We start from the raw sequence: 21,894 nt of genomic DNA, 5'->3' as shown, positions 1-21,894 counted from the left end.
CTGTGTACCAATGCCTTCTGGGCCAAGCTGGAGCTATTAGAATTATGGCTCCCTTTGCTTGCTTTATTTTCCTCACTACTCTGGGTAACAGGGAGATTGGAGGGAACAGATATGACAGATGAAACTCCCAATTTACTGACAGTGCGTCTACAAGGACCGCTCCGGGATCCTTTGTTCTTGATCCGTACATTGGAACTTTGTTGTTCCGATGAGACGCCATGAGATCCATCTCTGGCAGACCCCATCTGTTCACTATAGTCTGAAACACTTCTGGGTGTAGTGCCCATTCGGTTTCCTGAATGGTGTGTCGACTGAGAAAATCTGCTTCCCAGTTCAGTACACCTGGGACAAACACTGCTGACAATGCTGGGAGATGGAGTTCTGCCCACCTTAGTATGCAAGTCACTTCCTCCATCAATCTTTTACTGTGAGTTCCTCCTTGATGATTGAGGTACGCTACCGCTGTTGCATTGTCTGAGCGGATCTGGACTGGTCTTCCTTGCAGACTGTCCTTTGCCTGAACTAGAGCCATATATATGGCCCTTATTTCCAACAGATTTATTGGCAGGCGACTTCCCTTATGGTCCATTTTCCCTGGAACCAAAGGCTTCCGAGTACCGCTCCCCAGCCCTAAAGACTGGCATCTGTTGTCAGGACTTGCCCTTCTTTTATCCATAAGGGTCTCCCCTTGTTTAAATGGTCCCTCTGTAGCCACCAAGCTTGAGACCTTCTTACGTTTACCGGAAACTTTATCATCTGTTTTTTTATTGTCTGATGATTTCCGTTCCATTTGTTCAGAATAAGGTGCTGCAACGGTCTGGAGTGGAATTGCGCATATTCCACCATGTCGAAGGTTGACACCATCAGACCCAACAGTCGCATTGCTGCATGGACTGACATTGTCTGAGTGTGCAACGACTCCTGAGTCATGACCTGCACCTTGGATATCTTTTTCTCTGGTAAGAAAATTCTCTGTAGACCTGAATCCAATATGGCCCCCAAATGAACCATCTATTGTGACAAATTCAGAGACAACTTTTCACAGTTTATGAGCCACCCGTGTGTTTGTAGACAAACTACTGTCTGTTGAAGATGGTTCAAAAGTAATTCCTGCGTATATGCTAGGATTAAAAGGTCGTCGAGGTATGGAAATATTCTTATCTCCTGCTTGCGGAGATAAACTGCCATAACCACCATAATTTTGGTAAATACCCTGGGTGCTGTTGCTAATCTGAAAGGCAAGGCTTAAGGGGGGTACTCACGGAGCGATATTCTAAGCAATCTGACTAGATTGCTTAGAATATCAGCATGATCGCTCAGTGTGTAGCCCCCTCGGCGATAGCGATGCGCAGCCCCGCACATCGCTATCGCTGCTGCTAGATTGGCCTGCATGCAGGCCAATCTAGCGGGTCGCTCACTTCACCCGCTGGTGAAATGAGCGCCCCCCCCGTCTCCCCCCGCACGCTCAGCACAGATCGCGCTGTGCTGAGCGGCAGGAGAGATGTGTGCTGAGCGGTTCGCTCAGCACACATCTCTCCAGCATCGGCCAGTGGGTACTGGGCTTTAGAACTGAAAATGTTGCTGGAGGATGGCAAACCGGAGGTAACATTGATGAGACCGTGCTATGGGCACATGTAGGTAAGCATCCTGTATATCCAGAGAAACCATGTAATCTCCCGGTTCCATAGCAAAAACTATGGAGCGCAACATCTCCATGTGGAACCTTGGAATCCAAATGTATGTGTTTAACATTATGAGATTGAGAATTGGTCGGAATGACTCATTTGGCTTCTGAATCAAAAATAGATTGGAGTAAAAACCCTGTCCCCGTTGCGATGGGGGTACTGGGATAATTACACCAGACTGAAGCAATTTCTGAACTGCTTCTTGCAGGGCGTTGGCCTTCGACTCTATACGAGACAGGTTGGTGCAAAAAAACCTTTGAGGAGGCTGCCTCCTGAAAGGGAAACCATAACCGAGAGAGACCACCTTCTGCATCCAAGCATCTGTCGTCGACTGCTGCCATATGTGTGCAAATTGAAGGAGTCGGTTCCCAACCCTGGAATCCTCCAGGCGGAGGCCCGTATCCTCAGACTGATGGCTTCTGTTCTGGCTTGGAAGCTGGCCTTCTACTAGCCCATTGCTTCCTACCCATGGCTGATCTATTGAACTGGGGTTGCTTAGGCTCCTCTTTCGCTTTTGCTTTGCCTTGCCATCGAAATGGCCGAAATTTTGAACCCCTAGTCTTAGGATTATAACTAGCCGGAAATCTGACCTTTTTGGATTCCGCTTCCGATTCTAGAATATCTGACAATTGTTTTCCAAACAATATATTACCAGTGAAAGGCAACACTTACAAAGCTTTCTTGGATTCTGCATCTGCTTTCCAAGTGCGTAGCCAAACTGCCCTACAAGCGGCTACCGTCAAGGCTGATGCTTTAGAAGCAATCGTACCCATATCAATTGCTGCTTCTTTCAAATATTGCGCAGCTTGTCTTATATGGCCTAGATGAGACTTCTGCTCCCTATTAGGAGGGGAGAGGCCATTCTCTAGTTCCTCCACCCATTCTACCATTGCCCTTGCCATCCAGGCTGAAGCCATAGCAGGCCTTGCCACCACTCCCGAGAGAGAAAAAATATTTTTCAAGAAGCTATCTACTCTTCTATCTGTGACATCATTTAGTGAGGTAGAAGACAATGGCAAAGCAGATTTATGCACAAGTCGCAGTACATGTGCATCTACTTTAGGAGGAACTTCTCTTTTTGAACAATCCGCAGCTGGAAATGTATAAGAAGAATCCCATTTTTTCAGAATCTTATATTTTTTACTGGGCGTAGTCCAGGGTTCTTCCATTATTTCTGTCAGATCCTCTGACCCTGGAATTCAGTCCTGTTTTTGTTCGTTTAAACACAGGTGCTTTAAATTTTGACACTGTTTTGGCTGATTCCTCCAAAGAGAGAATAGCCTTCATTGCATCAATAAGTTCAGCTACATCCTCTGAGCTGAAGCCCTGCGACTGATCATCATACGGAGTATTTGAATATACTGTATCATCATCTGTTGTATCATCTTGTGTAGTCTGCAACATGGATGTATCTATATTAGTCTTACCTGCACCTTGGTTAATAACCTGGTTACTTGTAGAAGCTACTGGAACCAAACCATAAGGAGGGAGCTGCATGTATGGGTTAATAGTGTAACCTATTCCCTGGAATGGAGCTGCCGGAGTTAATGTGTCCGCTATCGAAGACAAAGTCTGTGCGAACATACTCCATGGTGGCTCTATTGTTTGCTGAACAAAATCCTGCTGTTTACTTTGCCGATAAGCAAAACAGTTTGCACATAACCCCTCATAAGTGACCAACTGGGCTATTCCAATTAACCCTGTTTTACAAGACAAACATGTTAAGGATGTAGGAGTGCCTGATACATTATCATCGTCACTTTTGCCGCTCACAGACATAGTAAATATTCTGTTTTTACAACTACACAATTTGTGACTGAAAATCACCTATATATAGAGATATATAGAAGTGAAATCAATCTGACCACAACCGTGCACCTGAATTGAGGTTCAGAACAAAACTGACAACATATAAAAGTCAGCACACATAATAGCAGTCAGTCACATATTAAATATTAGACATTGTCATATGAGAATACAATCAATCAACCATCATAATTACTTACAAGTAAGTGGAACAATTGTATTTCTGTTTTTAACCAGTTTTTCAGACATATCATGCAGAAAACAACAGTAATGTACAGGCCTTATATGCAATATGTACCAAAATTAACAATTCATACTAACATGTAGAAAGAATTTTAGTACTGTATAACCCTTTCTCCGTAGAGTGGGATACAGGGAGACTCACCACACTTCCATATCCATCAATACGCTCGAAAGACACTGAGTGGATTCAGACGCTACTAGTGTACACTGCCGCTCTGATAACCGATGAGAGACACAGATGCTCATTAACGGACACAGACACTCAGTGAACGATAAGTGTATGCAGACGCTCCGGTCTGCGACCTGGTCTAGGTGGAAAGTCTAGTGTGCACCATCGCAGCATCTAAGCTGCGACCGAGTACCCTCGTGGTAGCGTCTGAGACGGAAGTGAGGTCATTAGTTCATGGACGGGAGACGCGCCGAAACTGGTCATGAACTTGGGGGAGGGGTGACAAGGAGAGCGTCTAACTCCCCCCATTGACATAAACCCTAAGGATCGCGGCCTCAACCCAGTCCTGGCGTCTATGATCCCTAAAGCATAGCGCTGTTGCACTTAAGAGTGGCGGCGCATCAACCACTGTTTGTAGTCTCCTCCAATACAGTGCGGCTGTGTCCGAATTCCCCTAGTAAGAGGAAATCCATAGACTTACCTTCCCCCCATGCTCCGGCCACAGCCTGGTAACGTCTGCTGGACCTGCTAGAATCATCCGACACAGACGCCCGCCGAGACAGCACTGTACCGCGAAGGTAAGCGTTGTTGCGACCCGGTGGAGAGTTGTTGGAGCGACTCTTTCTAGCATGTGTTTAAGACGCTGTTAAGAAAGATCACTCAAACACATAGTAAGACTATAAAAATAAAATAATAAAAGCTTCAGGCTGCTATTAACAGAAGCCCTGTGACCATGGTCCGGCTCCTACGGCACCAAACAAAAAAACTGATTTGACTGAGTCAGTGGGCGGGATTATATGGAGGAGCCCCGATGCATCCTGGGAGGCCAGAAAGCTTGTGACCGTTTGGTGCCATTTCCGCTGTTGCTCCGGCATATCCCAATGTTATCCTGTGGATAACCTGTGGACCCAGCCGGAGAAATATGGATAGCAATATGTGTGAGATACACGGAATAGGAACCACACAGCAGCTATTGGTACACACAGTCACATGTACAATGCAGAAATTATTACAAACGACAATAAAACTGCACTGGACTAGTAATACTACATAATACTATGTATTAGGGAGGCCAATCCCGGGATCGGCGGGATCCCGGGATTTGGGCCCAAAAATGCTGGGATTTGAATCCCGGGATTGGAGCCTCCAATCCCGGGATTCACGGGATTAGAGTGCGCATGCGCAGTTTTGCCGGACAGCGCTGAGCACTATAGCTCAGCGCTGCCCGGCTGTCAGCGAGGGAGTTACATCAGCTAAGGACACACGTACTTACCGCGCTGGCGGCATTTCAAACGTAGCACCGGCCGCCAGCCAATCAGAGCTGGCAGACCGCAGCCAATCAGGGAAGCGGCAGCAGCAGCGGCCCCCGATTGGCTGCCGGACTGCCAGTTCTGACTGGCTGGCGGCCAGCGTTATGTTTGAAATGCTGCCAGCGCGGTCAGTGTGTGTGTCCATGGCTGGTGCCCGCGGCCCGCCCGTAAGTGTTTATCTTCGCTACCTACACCCACACTCTCTGCTCCTTTCATCCTCCCTCTGCTTGCTACACCCACTCTCCCGCTAATCCCTACTCCCGCAGCTCGCTACACCCACCCTCCCTCTGCTCGCTACACCCACTCTCCCGCTGCTCGCTACACCCACTCTCCCGCTGCTCCCTACACCCACCCTCCCGCTGCTCCCTACACCCACCCTCCCGCTGCTCCCTACACCCACCCTCCCGCTGCTCCCTACACCCACCCTCCCGCTGCTCCCTACACCCACCCTCCCGCTGCTCCCTACACCCACCCTCCCGCTGCTCCCTACACCCACTCTCCCGTTGCTCCCTACACCCACTCTCCTGCTGCTCCCTACACCCACTCTCCCGCTGCTCCCTACACCCACTCTCCCGCTGCTCCCTACACCCACTCTCCCGCTGCTCGCTACACCCACCCTCCCTCTGCTCGCTACACCCACTCTCCCGCTGCTCGCTACACCCACCCTCCCGCTGCTCCCTACACCAACTCTCCCGCTGCTCCCTACATCCACTCTCCCGCTGCTCCCTATATCCACTCTCCCGCTGCTCCCTACTCCCACCCTCCCTTCCTGTTCCTTACATGCTCCCTACACCCACCCTCCCTTCCTGTTCCTTACATGCTCCCTACACCCACCCTCCCTTGCTCCCTACATCCACCCTGCCTTGCTGCCCTCCACATATACTTTCCCTGCTCCCTACACTGTTCCCTACTGCAATCCCGGGATTGAGCATTTTTCAATCCCGAATCCCGGGATTGAAAAAATGCCCCGGGATTGGCCTCCCTACTATGTATACAGGTATAACAATGCCCAGTAAACACTGGATGTATATCACAGGGTACTTGTACTAAATATCCCTGTAGTAATGCACTTGTTCTTAACTAACGCTGTCTAAATGACATGTAGAATACTTAAGTGTCCTGCAAATACACAGTGCTGACGATGCAGGCGGCTTTACAGAGGAGGCCTAGCCCAGCAGTCCCAGGATCAGCGCAGCTCTTGTAATGGCCCCCAAACGCAGAGAGAGAGAGAGAGAGAGAGAGAGAGAGAGAGAGAGAGAGAGAGAGAGAGAGAGAGAGAGAGAGAGCTCCAGGGCGGGAACATTTGCAGTAAACGGCGCCTGGGGCTGGGGGAGGGGCTACAGGTCAGAGCTTTATCCACTCTGCTGGACTTCACCACCGGGTACTGCGGGGACTATACGAAACGGATTTTAGTAAATCCGACTGGTGTCCCTTGCCCTGGTGGTCTAGTGGGGTCCCTGTACGGCCACAGTGTCCACGCCAGCGGTACAGTCCGTCTCCAGAGACCGCGACGGATTGCGATTTCGGCGGGTCCCGCCTGGGGGACCCTCTTACCTCCTCCCTGAACTTGCGGACACGTGATCCCGATAGCAGCGGCGGGTGTGTGCCTGATGAAGCCGGAGCGCCTCCACTGTAAGTACCCGGCAACCGGGGTGCGGGAGTATACAGCGCCGCTAGGGGGAGGGGGGGCTCCAGTGCCTGGAGGCAGGGTTATAGAGGAGGCAGTGCAAGGAATCCTGGGAACAGTCAAAGCTTTAGCCTGTTGGCGACTCGGATCAAGATCTAACGCTACACCCGATGTAATTTCCTGTGGAATACAGTGTACTCCGCTGCAGAAAGAAAGAGGTTTACTGGACAATACAGCTCTAATGACCCACGCGCCTGAAGTTATATACAGAACTACGCTGTATTAACCTGGGTGCTGGTTTCTAAATGTCTAAGGCAGGAATGTCCAAACTGCGGCCCTCCAGCTGTTGAGAAACTACACATCCCAGCATGCCCTGACACAGCTTTAGCATTCTCTGACAGCAAAACTGTTAGGGCATGCTGGGATATGTAGTTTCACAACAGCTGGAGGGCTGCAGTTTAGACATGCCTGGTCTAAGAGGCAAATGCACCAAGCCTTGAAGAGAGATAAAGTAACAACCAATCAGCTCTTAACTTTATTTTTAAAACACAGCCTGTAACGTGGCAGGTAGAAGCTGAATGGCTGGTACCCAGTAGTAGATCTGCCCCCAGATAACTGCTGCCATATACCTATGCCCAGTTAGTACCCACTGTACTGAGACGTAGGCAGATCAGAGCTTTGCTAGGAAGAGGATGAACGGCAGTAAAGTTACAATCCAGCAGCCGTATATCCCTTTTACTACAGAATGTCCACAGACCTCTTTCCCACTACAACATTTATTTTATTTATCTATTCTTGACAATTTAACCTTTTGTAAAGCTCATTTTATATATATATATTTCTATACATACACAGTTATAGTCATGAAATGATGAAATCCGTCCGCACTGTAAATAGCTAAGTATGATTTGCCAGAATGAATGATTCTTAGACATGATTTTCCTGTTCTATTAATGCGTGTTGGCAATTACTACTGCCCTTATTTATATTCTACACAAACTCTGTTTTCTGCATTTATTAAACACTTACTTTGCATTGCTTAATAAATACCAAATGACAGTGGCACAGGAACAGCGCCATCTAGTGGTCACTTTGCTAAGCACGGTTATGAAGAAAGATGGTGGTACACTCACCTGTAATACACACATGCCATAAGTGTTCCCCAGGATTTTATGAGTCTCATTATAGTAACAATAACGGATGTTGGTGGCTGCGATAAAAAGCTCGAAGGGGTCGTCCTCATTGATGTTCAGTGAGCCGCTCTTTATCCTTTTCTGCAGTTTCCTCATTTTTTTCTTCCTGTGGCTATAGCACGAGTAACAGCGGTCAGACGTCAGCTCCTCACAGTGGTTGTGGCCACAGACTGGTTATTACAGGAAAGAGCACTACTTACCTACTAAAGCCCAGTTCCTTCTTATAACACCAAAGAACCGAGGGCCGGGCTCGGACGGCAGCTTTGGAGAGCATGTGATGCAGAATGACCACCTGTGAATAGCCGCACAAATTGCACCGTACATATTAATATATAGAACAGAACCGGGAGAAAAAGAGCAATACGTAATTATCAGTCACATCTTCATACATTAGTGTCCGCTGGAACACTAGGACTTTGCTCAGAAAAGAGGCTGTCGCTGATTTGGCTATACGCCATATGTGGCATCAAACAGACGTGTCCTCTACACTGTGCTCATGTCTCTGCAAATAGCCTCCTCAGCGACTGAGCCACGCGTAGTGTCTTTCTTCCTCAAATGTGCATCTTACAAACAAGAGCAACCGGGTGTGACAACAGTATTGTGCCAGATTACACCAAGCACTGTGACATTTGTACATCTGCGTGCGTCGGCTAGTATGAACCTGTGTGAGAGGTGCGGTGCAGCGGCCTTTTCCCACAACAAGCACTGTGACATTTGTACATCTGCGTGCGTCGGCTAGTATGAACCTGTGTGAGAGGTGCGGTGCAGCGGCCTTTTCCCACAATAAGCACTAACATTTGTACATCTGCGTGCGTCGGCCAGTATGAACCTGTGTGAGAGGTGCGGTGCAGCGGCCTTTTCCCACAACAAGCACTGTGACATTGTACATCTGCGTGCGTCGGCCAGTATGAACCTGTGAGAGGTGCGGTGCAGCGGCCTTTTCCCACAACAAGCACTGTGACATTTGTACATCTGCGTGCGTCGGCTAGTATGAACCTGTGTGAGAGGTGCGGTGCAGCGGCCTTTTCCCACAACAAGCACTGACATTTGTACATCTGCGTGCGTCGGCTAGTATGAACCTGTGTGAGAGGTGCGGTGCAGCGGCCTTTTCCCACAATAAGCACTAACATTTGTACATCTGCGTGCGTCGGCCAGTATGAACCTGTGTGAGAGGTGCGGTGCAGCGGCCTTTTCCCACAACAAGCACTGTGACATTGTACATCTGCGTGCGTCGGCCAGTATGAACCTGTGAGAGGTGCGGTGCAGCGGCCTTTTCCCACAACAAGCACTGTGACATTTGTACATCTGCGTGCGTCGGCTAGTATGAACCTGTGTGAGAGGTGCGGTGCAGCGGCCTTTTCCCACAACAAGCACTGTGACATTTGTACATCTGCGTGCGTCGGCTAGTATGAACCTGTGTGAGAGGTGCGGTGCAGCGGCCTTTTCCCACAACAAGCACTGACATTTGTACATCTGCGTGCGTCGGCTAGTATGAACCTGTGTGAGAGGTGCGGTGCAGCGGCCTTTTCCCACAACAAGCACTGTGACATTGTACATCTGCGTGCGTCGGCCAGTATGAACCTGTGAGAGAGGTGCGGTGCAGCGGCCTTTTCCCACAACAAGCACTGTGACATTGTACATCTGCGTGCGTCGGCCAGTGTGAACCGGTGTGAGAGGTGCGGTGCAGCGGCCTTTTCCCACAACAAGCACTGACATTTGTACATCTGCGTGCGTCGGCCAGTATGAACCTGTGTGAGAGGTGCGGTGCAGCGGCCTTTTCCCACAACAAGCACTGACATTTGTACATCTGCGTGCGTCGGCCAGTATGAACCTGTGAGAGAGGTGCGGTGCAGCGGCCTTTTCCCACAACAAGCACTGTGACATTGTACATCTGCGTGCGTCGGCCAGTATGAACCGGTGTGAGAGGTGCGGTGCAGCGGCCTTTTCCCACAACAAGCACTGTGACATTTGTACATCTGCGTGCGTCGGCCAGTATGAACCTGTGAGAGAGGTGCGGTGCAGCGGCCTTTTCCCACAACAAGCACTGTGACATTGTACATCTGCGTGCGTCGGCCAGTATGAACCTGTGTGAGAGGTGCGGTGCAGCGGCCTTTTCCCACAACAAGCACTGACATTTGTACATCTGCGTGCGTCGGCCAGTATGAACCTGTGTGAGAGGTGCAGTGCAGCGGCCTTTTCCCACAACAAGCACTGACATTTGTACATCTGCGTGCGTCGGCCAGTATGAACCTGTGTGAGAGGTGCGGTGCAGCGGCCTTTTCCCACAACAAGCACTGTGATATTTGTACATCTGCGTGCGTCGGCAAGTATGAACCTGTGTGAGAGGTGCGGTGCAGCGGCCTTTTCCCACAACAAGCACTGTGACATTGTACATCTGCGTGCGTCGGCCAGTATGAACCTGTGTGAGAGGTGCGGTGCAGCGGCCTTTTCCCACAACAAGCACTGACATTTGTACATCTGCGCGCGTCGGCCAGTATGAACCTGTGTGAGAGGTGCGGTGCAGCGGCCTTTTCCCACAACAAGCACTGACATTTGTACATCTGCGCGCGTCGGCCAGTATGAACCGGTGTGAGAGGTGCGGTGCAGCGGCCTTTTCCCACAACAAGCACTGTGACATTTGTACATCTGCGTGCGTCGGCCAGTATGAACCTGTGTGAGAGGTGCGGTGCAGCGGCCTTTTCCCACAACAAGCACTGTGACATTTGTACATCTGCGTGCGTCGGCCAGTATGAACCTGTGTGAGAGGTGCGGTGCAGCGGCCTTTTCCCACAACAAGCACTGTGACATTTGTACATCTGCGTGCGTCGGCCAGTATGAACCTGTGAGAGGTGCGGTGCAGCGGCCTTTTCCCACAACAAGCACTGACATTTGTACATCTGCGTGCGTCGGCCAGTATGAACCTGTGAGAGAGGTGCGGTGCAGCGGCCTTTTCCCACAACAAGCACTGTGACATTTGTACATCTGCGTGCGTCGGCCAGTATGAACCTGTGTGAGAGGTGCGGTGCAGCGGCCTTTTCCCACAACAAGCACTGTGACATTTGTACATCTGCGTGCGTCGGCCAGTATGAACCTGTGAGAGAGGTGCGGTGCAGCGGCCTTTTCCCACAACAAGCACTGACATTTGTACATCTGCGTGCGTCGGCCAGTATGAACCTGTGTGAGAGGTGCGGTGCAGCGGCCTTTTCCCACAAGCACTGACATTTGTACATCTGCGTGCGTCGGCCAGTATGAACCTGCGTGAGAGGTGCGGTGCAGCGGCCTTTTCCCACAAGCACTGACATTTGTACATCTGCGTGCGTCGGCTAGTATGAACCTGTGTGAGAGGTGCGGTGCAGCGGCCTTTTCCCACAACAAGCACTGACATTTGTACATCTGCGTGCGTCGGCCAGTATGAACCTGTGTGAGAGGTGCGGTGCAGCGGCCTTTTCCCACAAGCACTGACATTTGTACATCTGCGTGCGTCGGCCAGTATGAACCTGTGTGAGAGGTGCGGTGCAGCGGCCTTTTCCCACAACAAGCACTGTGACATTGTACATCTGCGTGCGTCGGCCAGTATGAACCTGTGTGAGAGGTGCGGTGCAGCGGCCTTTTCCCACAACAAGCACTGTGACATTGTACATCTGCGTGCGTCGGCCAGTATGAACCTGTGTGAGAGGTGCGGTGCAGCGGCCTTTTCCCACAACAAGCACTGTGACATTTGTACATCTGCGTGCGTCGGCCAGTATGAACCTGTGTGAGAGGTGCGGTGCAGCGGCCTTTTCCCACAACAAGTTCTGTTCTGTTTCATGAGACTTTGGATGTGTTTAAAACTAATTCCTCAAACTTTAAATGGCGATTTGCTGCATCTGCGGTGTGAAAAAGATGCAAAATGTAAAGAAACAGTCTCACGCCGTATGGCGCATACATGCTAGGTGCACATCTGTAAATAAGGGCTTATCGTTATCTGGGCGAGGTTTTAGTTTACACGTGTAACTGCGTCCCTGTACGTTGCCAAAATGGCTCCGGTGTCTCAGCTCCATCTGCGCAACTAGTGTTCGTAAGAAGGCCGATTATACACAGACGTGCGGCTGATGGTTGCGTCCTCCTGCACAAGAGGCAGATCTGTGACGTCACAGGAGAGGTCCAGAAACCGAGCACCATCCTCCAATCACTAGGAAGGCCGTGATTTATGGTGGCACCACTGAAACAGAATCTGCCACCACATGCGGTGTTCACCACTAGATGAATGCCGCTGCGCTCACACGGCTAGGGTACAGCAACATTTACAATGATAGAAAAATAGTGACATTTATTGTGCATAAGCCGGGTCATTCTGCTGATCAGGAAACCACACACCTAAACTCTCCGGGGCAGCGTCAGTCACACGCTCTGTTCTCTCGGGTAAAGTGCCCACAGCTATTCAGTTACAGACAGGCCCCGAACCAGCAGCTAACGCTTACTTCTGTCGTGGGTGACAGATAACGCAGCGCTAACAGAATATCGACAGGCACCTTTACCTATGGGAACAGACCGTGCCTCCGCTCCATGCCCTAGTCACCATCAGCTGGTATGGCTGGTGCCCTGATAATGAACAGGCGGCATTCTCATCCATACTGGCCTATATCAGTGATGTCACCGCTTCCAGACTTCCTTTACCTGATCCTTTCCATGATCTCCCACAATTACAAACAAACTTCTGAATTTCTCGGCCACTCCGTTCTCAATCTGCACCCGGATACGGTTATCAATCTTCTTCCGCTGCATTGTGATCACAGAACCTGGGGAGGACAGCGTTTCTGTATCAGGATAAAATAAATATCAGGTGGCGATAAGACTGGCGCAGGATTTAGTCCTTACTGTACAGGATGCAATGAAAATAAGAATTTACTCACCGGTAATTCTGTTTCTCGTAGTCCGTAGTGGATGCTGGGAACTCCGTAAGGACCATGGGGAATAGCGGGCTCCGAAGGAGGCTGGGCACTCTAGAAAGATCTTAGACTACCTGGTGTGCACTGGCTCCTCCCACTATGACCCTCCTCCAAGCCTCAGTTAGGTACTGTGCCCGGACGAGCGTACACAATAAGGAAGGATTTTGAATCCCGGGTAAGACTCATACCAGCCACACCAATCACACCGAACAACTCGTGATATGAAACCCAGTTAACAGTATGAAACGATAGAGCCTCTCAACAGACGGCTCAACAATAACCCGATTTAGTTAACAATAACTATGTACAAGTATTGCAGATAGACCGCACTTGGGATGGGCGCCCAGCATCCACTACGGACTACGAGAAACAGAATTACCGGTGAGTAAATTCTTATTTTCTCTAACGTCCTAGTGGATGCTGGGAACTCCGTAAGGACCATGGGGATTATACCAAAGCTCCCAAACGGGCGGGAGAGTGCGGATGACTCTGCAGCACCGAATGAGAGAACTCCAGGTCCTCCTCAGCCAGGGTATCAAATTTATAGAATTTTGCAAACGTGTTTGCCCCTGACCAAGTAGCTGCTCGGCAAAGTTGTAAAGCCGAGACCCCTCGGGCAGCCGCCCAAGATGAGCCCACCTTCCTTGTGGAATGGGCATTGACAGATTTAGGCTGTGGCAGGCCTGCCACAGTATGTGCAAGCTGAATTGTACTACAAATCCAACGAGCAATAGTCTGCTTAGAAGCAGGAGCACCCAGCTTGTTGGGTGCATATAGGATAAACAGCGAGTCAGATTTTCTGACTCCAGCCGTCCTGGAAACATATATTTGCAGGGCCCTGACAACGTCTAGCAACTTGGAGTCCTCCAAATCCTTAGTAGCCGCAGGCACCACAATAGGCTGGTTCAGGTGAAACGCTGACACCACCTTAGGGAGAAACTGGGGACGAGTCCTCAATTCTGCCCTATCCATATGAAAAATCAGATAAGGGCTTTTACATGATAAAGCCGCCAATTCTGACACTCGCCTGGCTGATGCCAAGGCCAATAACATGACCACTTTCCACGTGAGATATTTCAGATCCACGGTTTTTAGTGGCTCAAACCAATGTGATTTCAAGAAATTCAACATCACGTTGAGATCCCACGGTGCCACAGGAGGCACAAATGGGGGCTGAATATGCAGCACTCCTTTCACAAATGTCTGAACTTCAGGTACTGAAGCTAGTTCCTTTTGAAAGAAAATCGACAGAGCCGAGATCTGTACTTTAATGGAGCCTAGTTTTAGGCCCATATTCACTCCTGCTTGCAGGAAATGTAGAAATCGACCCAGTTGAAATTCCTCTGTTGGGGCCTTTTTGGCCTCGCACCATGCAACATATTTCCGCCATATGCGGTGATAATGTTTTGCCGTAACATCTTTCCTGGCTTTAATAAGCGTAGGAATGACTTCCTCCGGAATGCCCTTTTCCTTCAGGATCCGGCGTTCAACCGCCATGCCGTCAAACGCAGCCGCGGTAAGTCTTGGAACAGGCAGGGGCCCTGCTGTAGCAGGTCCTGTCTGAGCGGCAGGGACCAAGGGTCCTCTGAGATCATCTCTTGAAGTTCCGGGTACCACGCTCTTCTTGGCCAATCCGGAACCACGAGAATTGTGTTTACTCCTCGCTTTCTTATTATTCTCAGTACCTTTGGTATGAGAGGTAGAGGAGGGAACACATATACTGACCGGTACACCCACGGTGTCACTAGGGCGTCCACCGCTATCGCCTGAGGGTCTCTTGACCTGGCGCAATACTTCTCTAGTTTTTTGTTTATGCGGGACGCCATCATGTCCACCTGTGGACGACCCCATTGATTTACAATCATTTTGAAGACTTCTGGATGAAGTCCCCACTCTCCCGGGTGGAGGTCGTGCCTGCTGAGAAAGTCTGCTTCCCAGTTGTCCACTCCCGGGATGAACACTGCTGACAGTGCTAGTACATGATTCTCCGCCCATCGGAGAATTTTTGTGGCTTCTGCCATCGCTGTCCTGCTTCTTGTGCCGCCTTGTCGATTCACATGGGCGACTGCCGTGATGTTGTCTGACTGGATCAGCACCGGCTGGTGTAGAAGCAGGGATTTTGCTTGACTTAGGGCATTGTAAATGGCCCTTAGTTCCAGAATATTTATGTGAAGGGCAGTCTCCTGACTTGACCATAGTCCCTGGAAATTTCTTCCCTTTGTGACTGCCCCCCAGCCCCGTAGGCTGGCATCCGTGGTCACCAGGACCCAGTCCTGTATGCCGAATCTGCGGCCCTCCAGAAGATGAGCACTGTTCAGCCACCACAGAAGAGACACCCTGGTTCGTGGAGACAGGGTTATTAAACGATGCATCTGAAGATGCGATCCGGACCACTTGTCCAACAGGTTCCACTGAAAGATTCTGGCATGGAACCTGCCGAATGGAATTGCTTCGTAAGAAGCTACCATCTTTCCCAGGACCCGCGTGCAGTGATGCACCGATACCTGTTTTGGTTTTAGGAGGTCTCTGACTAGAGAAGACAACTCCCTGGCTTTCTCCTCCGGGAGAAACACTTTTTTCTGGGCCGTGTCCAGAATCATTCCCAGGAACATTAGACGTGTCGTGGGGACCAGCTGTGACTTTGGGATATTCAGAATCCAACCGTGCTGGCTCAGCACTTCCTGAGATAGTGCTACTCCCACTAACAACTGTTCCTTGGATCGTGCCTTTATTAGGAGATCGTCCAAGTATGGGATAATTAAAACTCCCTTTTTTCGAAGGAGTATCATCATTTCCGCCATAACCTTGGTAAATACCCTCGGTGCCGTGGAGAGTCCAAACGGCAGCGTCTGGAATTGGTAATGGCAATCCTGTACCACAAATCTGAGGTACTCCTGGTGAGAATTGTAAATGGGGACATGCAGGTAAGCATCCTTGATGTCCAGGGATACCATGTAATCCCCCTCGTCCAGGCTTGCAATAACCGCCCTGAGCGATTCCATCTTGAACTTGAATTTTTTTATGTATGTGTTCAAGGACTTCAAATTTAGAATGGGTCTCACCGAACCGTCCGGTTTCGGTACCACAAATAGTGTGGAATAGTAACCCCGGCCTTGTTGAAGTAGGGGTACCTTGATTATCACCTGCTGGGAATACAGCTTGTGAATTGCCGCTAGCACTGCCTCCCTGTCTGAGGGAGCAATCGGCAAGGCGGATTTTAGGAAACGGCGGGGTGGAATCGCCTCGAATTCCAGCCTGTATCCCTGAGATACTATTTGAAGGATCCAGGGATCTACCTGTGAGCGAACCCACTGATCGCTGAAATTCCTGAGGCGGGCCCCCACCGTACCTGGCTCCGCTTGTGAAGCCCCACCGTCATGCGGCGGACTTGGAAGAGGAAGCGGGGGAGGACTTTTGTTCCTGGGAACCTGCTGTTTGCTGCAGCCTTTTTCCCCTGCCTCTGCCTCTAGACAGAAAAGACCCTCCTTTTCCCCGCTTATTTTTCTGGGATCGAAAGGACTGAACCTGATAAAATGGCGCCTTCTTAGGCTGTGAGGGGACATGGGGTAAAAATGCTGACTTCCCAGACGTTGCTGTGGAAACTAGGTCGGAGAGACCATCCCCAAATAATTCCTCCCCTTTATAAGGCAAAACTTCCATGTGCCTTTTGGAATCTGCATCTCCAGTCCACTGGCGAGTCCATAAGCATCTCCTAGCAGAGATAGATAGTGCACTTACTTTAGATGCCAGCCGGCAGATTTCCCTCTGTGCATCTCTCATGTATAAGACTGAGTCTTTGATATGGTCAATTGTTAACAGGATCGTGTCTCTGTCTAGTGTGTCAATATTTTCTGACAGGTTATCTGACCATGCAGCGGCAGCACTGCACATCCAAGCTGACGCAATTGCTGGTCTGAGTATAATGCCTGAGTGTGTATATACAGACTTCAGGATCGCCTCCTGCCTTCTATCAGCAGGTTCCTTAAGGGCGGCCGTATCCTGGGACGGTAGTGCCACCTTTTTTGACAAACGTGTGAGCGCTTTATCCACCCTCGGGGGTGTTTCCCAACGTAACCTATCCTCTGGCGGGAAAGGGAACGCCATTAGTAATTTCTTAGGAATCACCAATTTCTTTTCAGGGGAAGCCCACGCTTCTTCACACACTTCATTTAATTCATCTGACGGGGGAAAAACTACAGGTAGTTTTTTCTCCCCAAACATAATACCCTTTTTTGTGGTACCTGGATGTAAATCAGAAATATTTAACACCTCTTTCATTGCCTCAATCATGCAGCGAATGGCCTTAACGGGCATTAAATTTGACTCATCGTCGTCGACACTGGCGTCAGTATCCGTGTCGACATCTACTTGTGCCACCTGAGATAACGGGCGTTTTAGAGCCCCTGATGACTTTTGAGACCCTTGGACCGGCACGAGCTGAAGACTCGGCTGTCCCACAGTCGGCATGTCGTCAAATTTTTTATGTAAGGAGTCTATACGTGCACTCATTTCTTGCCATAATACCATCCACTCCGGTGTCTGCCCCGCAGGGGGTGACATCTCTGCTAAAGGCATCTGCTCCCCCTCCACATCATTATCCTCCTCAAACATGTCGACACAGCCGTACCGACACACTCCACACACACAGGGAATGCTCAAATAGAGGACAGGACCCACAAAAGCCCTTTGGGGGGACAGAGTAAGAGTATGCCAGCACACACCAGAGCGCTATATATATACAGGGACTAACTGAGTTATGTCCCTAATAGCTGCTTATACTGTATACAGTGCCAATTTAGTGCCCCCCCTCTCTTTTTCCCTCTTACTGTATTGTAGAAATGCAGGGAAGAGCCAGGGAGCTTCCTTCCAGCCGAGCTGTGAGGGAAAAATGGCGCCAGTGTGCTGAGGAGATAGGCTCCGCCCCTTTTTCGCGGCCTATTCTCCCGCTTATTTTGGGATTCTGGCAGGGGTATTTACCTCATATATAGCCCCAGGGGCTATATATTGAGGTATTTTAGCCAGCCAAGGTGTTTTTATTGCTGCCTCAGAGCGCCCCCCCCCAGCGCTCTGCACCCTCAGTGACCGGAGTGTGAAGTGTGTATGAGGAGCAATGGCGCACAGCTGCAGTGCTGTGCGCTACCTTGGTGAAGACAGGATGTCTTCATGCCGCCGATTTTCCGGACCATCTTCCTGCTTCTGGCTCTGTAAGGGGGACGGCGGCGCGGCTCCGGGACCGAACATCAAGGCTGGGCCTGCGGTCGATCCCTCTGGAGCTAATGGTGTCCAGTAGCCTAAGAAGCCCAATCCGGCTGCAAGCAGGCGAGTTCGCTTCTTCTCCCCTTAGTCCCTCGCTGCAGTGAGCCTGTTGCCAGCAGGTCTCACTGAAAAAAAAAAATTCTAAGACTATAACTTTCTAAGAGCTCAGGAGAGCCCCTAGTGTGCATCCAACCTCGGCCGGGCACGAAATCTAACTGAGGCTTGGAGGAGGGTCATAGTGGGAGGAGCCAGTGCACACCAGGTAGTCTAAGAACTTTCTAGAGTGCCCAGCCTCCTTCGGAGCCCGCTATTCCCCATGGTCCTTACGGAGTTCCCAGCATCCACTAGGACGTTAGAGAAATGTAGTATAGAAGTGAGCTACGGGCACACGCTGCTATTTAGTAATTGCACCCATATAATTCCCATAAACCCAAAGCACAATACTTTCATTCACTTCTCGTGCACACACCACAGCGGTTTATTAAGTGCAAGACGTAACGGTTTCTTTTAGTACCCAACGGAACTATTCAATTGTTGCTTTGATTGGGCGCGACCGCCTGAGGCGCATATTACTTATCACACGTGTTGTGCCAAAAAACAACAGGTTTACCTGCATAAAGCAGCCCAGACTACGCTACCGGTCAGTACCACAAGGCACAGACTGACAATTTCATCTCACCACCTCAAAAACATGGGCGCCTGCGGTATTCCTGCCCATTGGCACAAACCATTAAATAGCTCCCGTCAGTTTAGACAGGAGCTGCGGACGCGATGAAAATTGATACTCCCCCTAAGGGGTATATTTACTAAAGTGCAGGATTTTAGAAGTGGAGTTGTTGCCCATAGCAACCAATCACATTCTAGCTATTATCTTCTAGAACAGGGTTGGCCAAACCGGTCCCCAAGATCTAGCAACAGTTCATGTTTTCCAGGCCTCCTGGAGAACTGTAAAATTGTCAGTCTGGAATGAATGCAGCAGATCTTGCACCAGCCAGGTGGTGTGGAAAACATGAACTGCTGCTAGATCTCGAGGACTGGTGTGGCCAGCCCTGTTCTAGAAGGTACTAGATAAAATAAGTAGAATCTGATTGGTTGCCATGGGCAACATCTGCACTTCTAAAAGGTATCTGGTCTCTAGGTCAACATGGGTTTTTCACAGTTTTTTTTCACTTTTTCATACTATACGATCCACGTGGACTACAATTGGGAACGATAACCTGTGCCGAGCGCAGCGGAGCCCCCAGCTCACCCGCACGCACCCTACAGCCCCTCTACATGCCCCCGGCTCACCCGCACGCACCCTACAGCCCCAGTACATGCCCCCGGCTCACCCGCACGCACCCTACAGCCCCAGTACATGCCCCCGGCTCACCCGCACGCACCCTACAGCCCCAGTACATGCCCCCAGCTCACCCGCACGCACCCTACAGCCCCAGTACATGCCCCCAGCTCACCCGCACGCACCCTACAGCCCCAGTACATGCCCCCGGCTCACCCGCACGCACCCTACAGCCCCAGTACATGCCCCCGGCTCACCCGCACGCACCCTACAGCCCCAGTACACGCCCCCGACTCACCCGCACGCACCCTACAGCCCCAGTACATGCCCCCGACTCATCCGCACGCACCCTACAGCCCCAGTACATGCCCCCGGCTCACCCGCACGCACCCTACAGCCCCAGTACATGCCCCCGGCTCACCCGCACGCACCCTACAGCCCCTCTACATGTCCCAGCTTACCCGCACGCACCATACAGCCCCTGTACACGCCCCCAGCTCACCCGCACGCACCCTACAGCCCCAGTACATGCCCCCGGCTCACCCGCACGCACCCTACAGCCCCTGTACATGCCCCCGACTCACCCGCACGCACCCCATGTCACCCGCACGCACCCTACAGCCCCTGTACATGCCCCCGCTCACCCGCATACACCCCATGTCACCCGCACGCACCCTACAGCCCCTGTACATGCCCCCGCTCACCCGCACGCACCCTACAGCCCCAGTACATGCCCCCGGCTCACCCGCACGCACCCTACAGCCCCTCTACATGCCCCAGCTCACCCGCACGCACCATACAGCCCCTGTACACGCCCCCAGCTCACCCGCACGCACCCTACAGCCCCAGTACATGCCCCCGGCTCACCCGCACGAACCCTACAGCCCCAGTACATGCCCCCGCTCACCCGCACGCACCCTACAGCCCCAGTACATGCCCCCGACTCACCCGCACGCACCCCATGTCACCCGCACGCACCCTACAGCCCCTGTACATGCCCCCGCTCACCCGCATACACCCCATGTCACCCGCACGCACCCTACAGCCCCTGTACATGCCCCCGCTCACCCGCACGCACCCTACAGCCCCTGTACACGCCCCCGGCTCACCCGCACGCACCCTACAGCCCCTCTACATGCCCCAGCTCACCCGCACGCACCCTACAGCCCCAGTACATGCACCCGGCTCACCCGCACGCACCCTACAGCCCCTGTACATGCCCCCGCTCACCCGCACGCACCCTACAGCCCCAGTACATAACCCCCGGCTCACCCGCACGCACCCTACAGCCCCTCTACATGCCCCAGCTCACCCGCACGCACCATACAGCCCCTCTACATGCCCCCGCTCACCCGCACGCACCCTACAGCCCCAGTACATGCCCCCGGCTCACCCGCACGCACCCTACAGCCCCTCTACATGCCCCAGCTCACCCGCACGCACCATACAGCCCCTGTACACGCCCCCAGCTCACCCGCACGCACCCTACAGCCCCAGTACATGCCCCCGGCTCACCCGCACGAACCCTACAGCCCCAGTACATGCCCCCGGCTCACCCGCACGAACCCTACAGCCCCAGTACATGCCCCCGCTCACCCGCACGCACCCTACAGCCCCTGTACATGCCCCCGCTCACCCGCACGCACCCTACAGCCCCAGTACATGCCCCCGACTCACCCGCACGCACCCCATGTCACCCGCACGCACCCTACAGCCCCTGTACATGCCCCCGCTCACCCGCATACACCCCATGTCACCCGCACGCACCCTACAGCCCCTGTACATGCCCCAGCTCACCCGCACGCACCCTACAGCCCCAGTACATGCACCCGGCTCACCCGCACGCACCCTACAGCCCCTGTACATGCCCCCGCTCACCCGCACGCACCCTACAGCCCCAGTACATAACCCCCGGCTCACCCGCATACACCCCATGTCACCCGCACACCCTACTGCGGACATACCCCGGGTCAGGCAGCAGAGACTCGCACATGTGCGCAGGAAGCAGCCGACACGAGCTCTCCCGGATATAACGCTGTCCGCAGTCCCGGAGCCGCGAGTACAGGACGCTATGCTGTGTGCCTTACCCTCAGTCTACGGCAAAATGGCCGACATCCTCGTACCTTTCCTCTAGCACCTGCAGGGAGGCTCCCACGTGTGACCTGTGACAGAGAGAGATTCCCAGGCCGGGCAATTACTCTGTCACTGACGTCACCACCATACTGACGTCACCACCATAGCTGCCAATAACAAGCGGCACAGGCTCCTTAGATTTTTCAAGTTGTCTTTTTTTTTCTCTCTCTTACGTCCTAGAGGATGCTGGGGTCCAGATTAGTACCATGGGGTATAGACAGGTCCACCAGGAGCAATTGACACTTTAAGAGTTTAACAATGTGGG

The 21,894-nt window shown here is 51.8% G+C and overlaps 1 protein-coding gene across 1 annotated transcript in view; it reads right to left on the bottom strand.

The window, feature by feature from the left end:
• The window catches only part of NAT10 (N-acetyltransferase 10), a 184,029-nt gene extending 162,487 nt beyond the window's left edge, over window positions 1-21,542 (bottom strand). The window contains exons 1-4 of the mRNA XM_063946085.1: window positions 21,461-21,542; window positions 12,690-12,811; window positions 8,234-8,325; window positions 7,974-8,145 (exon numbers count right to left, since the gene is read on the bottom strand). Coding sequence (XP_063802155.1) covers window positions 7,974-8,145; window positions 8,234-8,325; window positions 12,690-12,797 — 372 coding nt within the window. The 5' untranslated portion in view covers window positions 12,798-12,811; window positions 21,461-21,542. The remainder of the gene's footprint in view (window positions 1-7,973; window positions 8,146-8,233; window positions 8,326-12,689; window positions 12,812-21,460) is intronic.
• Between the last annotated feature and the right edge of the window lie 352 nt (window positions 21,543-21,894).

Source organism: Pseudophryne corroboree, chromosome 11, assembly GCF_028390025.1.
Source record: "Pseudophryne corroboree isolate aPseCor3 chromosome 11, aPseCor3.hap2, whole genome shotgun sequence".
Classification (NCBI taxonomy): domain Eukaryota; kingdom Metazoa; phylum Chordata; class Amphibia; order Anura; family Myobatrachidae; genus Pseudophryne; species Pseudophryne corroboree.
The sequence above is the reverse complement of the archived record's forward strand: the minus strand, read 5'-3'. Positions and strand labels throughout refer to the sequence as shown.